This window comes from Pristiophorus japonicus, chromosome 9, assembly GCF_044704955.1.
Source record: "Pristiophorus japonicus isolate sPriJap1 chromosome 9, sPriJap1.hap1, whole genome shotgun sequence".
In the NCBI taxonomy this organism is placed as follows: Eukaryota; Metazoa; Chordata; class Chondrichthyes; family Pristiophoridae; genus Pristiophorus; species Pristiophorus japonicus.
The window spans coordinates 22282883-22290405 of record NC_091985.1 but is presented as its reverse complement, the minus strand read 5'-3'; the positions used below and the strand labels follow the sequence as shown (position 1 = coordinate 22290405).

The window sequence follows — 7523 nt, the reverse complement described above, 5'->3', positions numbered from 1 at the left end:
CTCACTACGGTAAGGCATAATTAAAAAACTTTTAGAAAGTCGGGAAAATATTTTTTTTATAAGAACTTCAATTTAAATGAATCTTAAATATGTAGTGTATTTTTCTATTTTTTAATTAGTGTTTTGTGTGTTTGGGGGGGGTTTCTCTTTCATAATAATGGGAACTCCAACTTACGGATGAATGAGAAAATACTGTATCTTGATTGGCTGCCCAGAGCCGTGTGACTCCAGCTCCAGCATATGGACGACCCAATGTGCATGTGCTCCAATGCGTAGGAGTGAAGGTCTCAGGATCAGAAGTTCGAGTGGGCGCAGCACCTTCAGGTCAGTGCGCATTTTTTCCCCTTTTTTCAGTAGTTTGCCCACAGGAAGACCTCGATCGGAATTTCAGGCCCAATAATTGTCTTTGAAAAGCCCAACTCCTCGATTTCAAAATTCTCATCCTCATTTTCAAATCCCTCCATGGCCTCGTCGCTCCATAATCTCCTCCAGCCCCATAACCGCCCCCCAGATGTTTGCACTCTTCTAATTCCGCCCTCTTGAGCATCCCTGATGATAATCGTTCAACCATTACTGGCCATGCCTTCTATTGCTGAGGTCCCAAGCTGTGGATCTAACTGTCTAAACCTCTCTTTCCTATTCAGGACGCTCCTTAAAACCTATCTCTTGTGCTAATTTCTACTTATGCGGCTCGTGTCAAATTGTTTTATCTCTTATGGAGCGCCTTGGGACGTTTCGCTACTTAAATGATGAGATATAAATACAAGTTGTTGTTGTTGTTGTTTTGGCTCTTTTTGGTTTGATTTTTCCAAGGTGCAGACAGATTATAATAAACATACAATTTGTTTAAAAAAAACTTTACCATTTTGCACCGTGGCTGTAAAATGTACGAAGCTCCGTCCTGCCCAGCGCAGCCATCAGCTGTCGGCTCCCTTCCATTCCCAAGCGAATATAATTTCGAGTTGGTTCGCGTCCGCGCCTGGCTGCCTTTTTGTGCCTCGTGACGTTCCGTCGCGTGGTGCGGCTGCCATGGGAGACGGGGAACGAGTCTGAGGGAAGAGCCGCGGTTTTCACTCAAGTACCGAGCTTTATAATCTGAACTCACTTACAATACGAGCCGCAGCCAATTCTCCGGGGCCGCTCTGCACCCAGCCCGTTAGCACTTTCCCCGGGCGGCCGCACCAACCGCCGGCGCGAATGGGCATCGCCATCAGGGAGCCGCGGGAGCGCGCGCGGACAGGGGTACAGGGAGCCGCGAGGGCGCGCACCAACCGCCGGCCACAGCGCGCCGCGAGAGCGCGCACCAACAGCCGGCTGGCGCACGTGGAACCGCGTCACTGCGCAGGGCATTGTGCATCGCACTGGGCAGTCAGAACGTGCCCAGAACCACCACATCTGTAACCTGTTAACGGGCTCCCTCTGCAATACTGTAACCTGTAATAAACTGCTGGCTAACCAGTAACGGATTATTTAAGGAAATTGTAGAGGGATGTGATCGGGGCCCAGGAGAGGCGCGAGTTCGGAGCCCAGGAGAGGCGAGGGCCCAGTGGCAGCACAGGCCAGCCCACACTGCGATATGTGTACACACTGGGTCCGTGCAGCAGAGCTGGTCTCCAGTCGTCTTGGTTAATCCTTGTCACTGGACCAAGACCGAGCTCTGTCAAGCCCGTGTGGTGGCTGGTGTGCAATGGCCACCACACGTTAAAAAATCCACGCACAGGCATCTTCCACCCTTCAAGATTTAGTTCAGGATCTGGAATTTTAGGTCCTTCATTGAAACATAAGAACATAAGAATTAGGAACAGGAGTAGGCCATCTACCCCCTCGAGCCTGCTCCGCCATTCAATAAGATCATGGCTGATCTGGTCGTGGACTCAGCTCCACTTACCCGCCCTCTCCCCGTAACCCTTAATTCCCTTATTGCTTAAAAATCTATCTATCTTTGACTTGAAAACATTCAATGAGCCAGCCTCAACTGCTTCCTTGGGCAGAGAATTCCACAGATTCACAACCCTTTCGGAGAAGAAATTCTTTCTCAACTCGGTTTTAAATTGGCTCCTCCGTATTTTGAGGCTGTGCCCCCTAGTTCTAGTCTCCCCCACCAATGGAAACAACCTCTCTGCCTCTATCTTGTCTATCCCTTTCATGATTTTAAATGTTTCTATAAGATCACCCCTCATTCTTCTGAACTCCAAGGAGTAAAGACCCAGTCTACTCAATCTATCATCATAAGTTAACCCCCTCATTTCTCGAATCAGCCTAGTGAATCGTCTCTGTACCCCTTCCAAAGCTAGTATATCCTTCCTTAAGTAAGGTGACCAAAACTGCACGCAGTACTCCAGGTGCGGCCTCACCAATACCCTGTACAGTTGCAGCAGGACCTCCCTGCTTTTGTACTCCATCCCTTTCACAATGAAGGCCAACATTCCATTTGCCTTCCTGATTATCTGCTGCACCTGCAAACTAACCTTTTGGAATTCATGCACAAGGACGCTCGCGGCCTTCCGCGAGAGGTGGGCACCGGAGGGACTGGAGTGCATCATCACGCCCGGCAACCAAATTTTAATTTGATTTTACGTTTTAAAATTTAATTTGTTTTAACTGCCGGTGCTTTTAGTGTCCCCTTCCCTTTTATAGGGGGCACCGGAGAAATTGTGATTTTAGTGCCCAAAAAAAAAAAAACACCAAAAAAAAACCAAAAAAAAGGAAAAAAAGGGCCTTGTAAATGTCTGGTGTGTCACCCAGGTCGGGTGGCACAGTTTAATGTTTATGTTTTGCAGGTAGACTCTAAAAGAGTTTCATGCACAAGGACCCCCAGGTCCCTCTGCACCACAGCATGTTGTAATTTCTCCCCATTCAAATAATATTCCCTTTTACTGTTTTTTTTCCCAAGGTGGATGACCTCACACTTTCCGACATTGTATTCCATCTGCTAAACCTTAGCCCATTCGCTTAACCTATCCAAATCTCCTTGCAGCCTCTCTGAGTCCTCTACACAACCCGCTTTCCCACTAATCTTAGTGTCATCTGCAAATTTTGTTGCACTACTGTCCCCTCTAGGTCATCTATGTATATTGTAAACAGTTGTGGTCCCAGCACTGATCCCTGTGGCACACCACTAACCACTGATTTCCAACCCGAAAAGGACCCATTTATCCCGACTCTCTGCTTTCTGTTCGCCAGCCAATTCTCTATCCATGCTGATACATTTCCTCTGACTCCGCGTACCTTTCTCTTCTGCAGTAACCTTTTGTGTGGCACCTTATCGAATGCCTTTTGGAAATCTAAATACACCACATCCATCGGTACACCTCTATCCACCATGCTCGTTATATCCTCAAAGAATTCCAGTAAGTTAGTTAAACATGATTTCTCTTTCATGAATCCATGCTGCATCTGCTTGATTGCACTATTCCTATCCAGATGTCCCACTATTTCTTCCTTAATGATAGTTTCAAGCATTTTCCCCACTACAGATGTTAAACTAACCGGCCTATAGTTACCTGCCTTTTGCCTGCCCCCTTTTTTAAACAGAGGCGTTACATTAGCTGCTCTCCAATCCGCTGGTACCTCCCCAGAGTCCAGAGAATTTTGGTAGATTACAACAAATGCATCTGCTATAACTTCCGCCATCTCTTTTAATACCTGGGATGCATTTCATCAGGACCAGGGGACTTGTCTACCTTGAATCCCATTAGTCTGTCCAGCACTACCTCCCTAGTGATAGTGATCATCTCAAGGTCCTCCCTTCCCACATTCCTATGACCAGCAAATTTTGGCATGGTTTTTGTGTCTTCCACTGTGAAGACGGAAGCAAAATAATTGTTTAAGGTCTCAGCCATTTCCACATTTCCCATTATTAAATCCCCCTTTTCATCTTCTAAGGGACCAACATTTACTTTAGTCACTCTTTTCCGTTTTATATATCTGTAAAAGCTTTTACTATCTTTTTATGTTTTGCGCAAGTTTACCTTCGTAATCTATCTTCCCTTTCTTTATTGCTTTTTTAGTCATTCTTTGCTGTTGCTTAAAATCTTCCCAATCCTCTAGTTTCCCACTAACCTTGGCCACCTTATACGCAGTGGTCTTTGATTTGATACTTTCCTTTATTTCCTTGGTTATCCACGGCTGGTTATCTCTTCTCTTGCCGCCCTTCTTTTTCACTGGAATATATTTTTGTTGCGCATTATGAAAGAGCTCCTTAAAAGTCCTCCACTGTTCCTCAATTGTGCCACCGTTTAGTCCTTGTTTCCAGTCTACTTTAGCCAACTCTGCCCTCATCCCACTGTAGTCCCCTTTGTTTAAGCATAGTACTCTCGTTTCTGACACAACTTCCTCATCCTCAATCTGTATTACAAATTCAACCACCTGTGAACTTTTTGACGTGGAAACAAGTCATCCTCGATTTGAGGGACTGCCTATGATGATGATTTAAGGGGCTGGGATTTTCCGCTTGTACACTCGCCAGCCTGTGACTTTCCTGCTCATTTAAAATGGAAAGAGAAAATAGTAGGTTGGAGAGCGCATTAATGGGAACACCTATCCATGTTGCGCTACTCTGCCAAAGAGATGGAATGTAGTGCAGAGGTATCGGGATAAGACTGGGCAACAGCAGGGCTAGTGGATGAAAGTGGTCAGTGGGAGCTGAATTGAGACTTGCCTGGGTGGGTATGGTAACTAAACTATTTGTTACCATAACATGAAGTGGTATTAATTTGGGTCTATGAAAATTATAGGTGCCCAATCCCTATTTGATATTTGTTTGTAAAGATCCATTAGATTTTTCTTTTTGTAAGTTTAATGTTTTGTATTGTCTTTTTTTTAGAATGTGGGGAAGTACTACTGTCCATCAGATTGCAGAAAATGGACATTTGAAAGAAGTTATTACAGAGAAGCATTGTGTTCAGGCCAGTACTCCACTGTCACATGTTCAGCTCGCTTGTTGCTGGCAGTATTGTGCCTTTCCTCATGACAAACGAGATGTGTGCGTTTGGAATATCCATAATCCTATTCTGCAGGTAATTCTTTTTCGGAGAAAGATGGGAGTAAGAATGAAATGGGTCAAGTGTTGCCTAGTGGACATTGAATTAAAATTGAGATGAAAAAAAATCACTTTTACCATTAGTGGTAAAAATAATTGTTTAATTGGGAACACTGGGGCTGAAACTGCCCCTCCCAATAAGGCCTCTGGCTGCCTGAAAGCGGCAGTCACGGGGCGGAGCGGAATGGTTGCTGACTCTCCGTGGAGGGGCCGCCATTTTGTAAATTGCCCTACCTCAAGTTTGGCGTGGTGTCCGATGCTGCTCCGCCCGTTTTCCCGCCATGGCATGCACGCGCTGACCCCTTTCTGACTGGCAGGGTCCCCCTCGAGAAATTACCTTCTGGAAATTGCCTCTTTCCAAAATTGCCCCATGAGAGTGGCCCCACCGCCGGTCGATGCCCCGACAGCTTTTGCTGATGGTACACGCTCTGTAGCATGGTGGCCCGGCCACCTTTAAAGGGGAGGGTGCACTGCTGCGGCCGCCATGTTAATTTCTTTTGTCGGCCTGATCTGGCTGACAATTATGCCCCTGGGTTTGGCCGGGCCGCCAATAGGCAGCGCGGCACCCCCTCTTGGGTGCCAGGCCGCTGGCCCGGCCGAAACCCTCCCTGGTGGTCCAGTGGATCTAACTTAAAAGTATGCTGACCTCGCAGCAGCTCTCCCCTTTAACTGAAGGGGAGAGAGGTTGTGACGCATCAGCGTGGTGCTGGTGACTTGTTGGGTCAGCGGACCCGCTGCAAGGGCACTTCCACCCCGCAGCCAACTGGAACACTGCATTGAGCAGAGTCCTCAATTTTTCCGGTATCTCTGCCCCATAGACTGGGTGGAGAAAAACTTTGAAATCGGCAGGTGCGGGGCTCAATTTTGGCCCCACTGTATTTTTTAAAAAGTCAGTTTTATACAATAGCACAGGTGCAGCAGTGCACCACCTCCAGCAGCTGGCCGACAGCCAAGAAGTGCGAGGATTCTTCACCGCAGTCAAGTCCACCTATGCCCACAAGTCCATCTACGGTCCCCAAGCACCCAAGGTCCTACCCCACTGCTGGCCAAGAACGGGGTGACATTCATCAAGGACACCGAGGCAGTCAGGGCCCGCTGGAAGGAGCACTTTGAAGATCTGCTTAATGGAGACTCTGCCTTTGACACGAGTGTCCTCCACTCCATCCCGCAGCATGTTACCCGCCACCATCTCAGCAAAATCCCAGCCCTGTACGGGGTAGAAAAGGCCATCCGTCTGCTCAAGAACAAGGCATCAGGAGCAGATGGAATCCCTGCTGAGGCACTAAAGTATGGCGGAGAGGCAATATTGGCGTGAATGCATGGCCTCATCTCTCATCTGGAACGAGGAGAGCATGCCTGGAGATAGCATAGGTGCTGTAATTGTGACCATCTTTTTAAAAAAAGGGGACAAGTCCGACTGCGGCAACTACAGAGGAATCTCCCTATTGTCGGCCACTGGGAAAGTCATCTCTAGAATCCTCCTCAGCTGTCTTCCTCCTGTGTCTGAGGAGCTCCTCCCAGAATCACAGTGTGGATTCCGTCCACTACGGGGTACAACGGACATGATCTTCACGGTGCGACAACTGCAAGAGAAATGCAGGGAGCAGCACCAACCCTTGTACATGGCCACCTTTGATCTTACAAAGGCCTTTGACGCTGTTAACCACGAGGAACTATGGAGCATCCTCCTCCGTTTCGACTTCCCTAAAAGTTTGTCGCCATCCTCCGCCTGCTCCACGACGACATGCAAGCCATGATCCTAACCGAGGGATCCACCACAGACCCAATCCACGTCCGGACCGAGGTCAAGCAGGTCTGCATCATCGCGCCAACCCTCTTCGCGATCTTCCTCGCTGCAATGCTCCATCTCACGCTCAAGAAGCTCCCTGCTGGAGTGGAACTAAACTATAGAACCAGTGGGAACCTGTTCAACCTTCGTCGCCTCCAGGCTAGATCCAAGACCGTCCCATCCTCTGTCGTCGAGCTACAGTACGTGGACAACGCTTGCGTCTGCGCACATTCAGAGGCTGAACTCTTAAACCATCGTCAACATCACCGAGGCATATGAAAGCATGGGCCTTACGCTAAACATCCGTAAAACAAAGGTCCTCCACCAACCTGACCCCGCCACACAGCACTGACCTCCCCCCCCCGATCATCAAAATCCACGGCGCGGCCTTGGACAATGTGGACCACTTTCCATACCTCATGAGCCTACTATCAGCAAGGGCAGACATTGACGAGGTCCAACAACCGCCTCCAGTGTGCCAGCGCAGCCTTCGGTCGCCTGAGGAAGAGGGTGTTCGAAGATCAGGCCCTCAAATCTGGCACCAAGCTTATGATCTACAGGGCTGTAGTGATACCCGCCCTCTTGTATAGCTCAGAGACGTGGACCATATGCAGTAGACACCTCAAATAGCTGGAGAAATACCACTAATGATGTCTCCGTAAGATCCTGCAAATCCCCTGGGGGATAGACACA

The 7523-nt window shown here is 48.2% G+C and overlaps 1 protein-coding gene across 10 annotated transcripts in view; it reads left to right on the top strand.

Annotated features, from left to right (window-relative positions):
* Window positions 1-253: 253 nt before the first annotated feature.
* Window positions 254-7523, top strand: part of wdr27 (WD repeat domain 27) — an 838472-nt gene continuing 831202 nt past the window's right edge. For 5 of the 10 annotated variants that reach the window (XR_011594978.1, XR_011594977.1, XM_070889132.1 and 2 more), the window contains exons 1-2: window positions 1189-1397; window positions 4826-5018. Coding sequence is in view for 8 of the 10 variants with exons in the window: in XM_070889132.1 (XP_070745233.1) it covers window positions 1198-1397; window positions 4826-5018 (393 nt within the window). In the remaining 2 variants the exon portion in view is untranslated. Of the gene's footprint in view, window positions 325-1011; window positions 1079-1182; window positions 1437-4594; window positions 4665-4825; window positions 5019-7523 lie in introns of those variants that run through there. The other 5 variants (XM_070889135.1, XM_070889136.1, XM_070889139.1 and 2 more) reach the window with 5 other exon arrangements.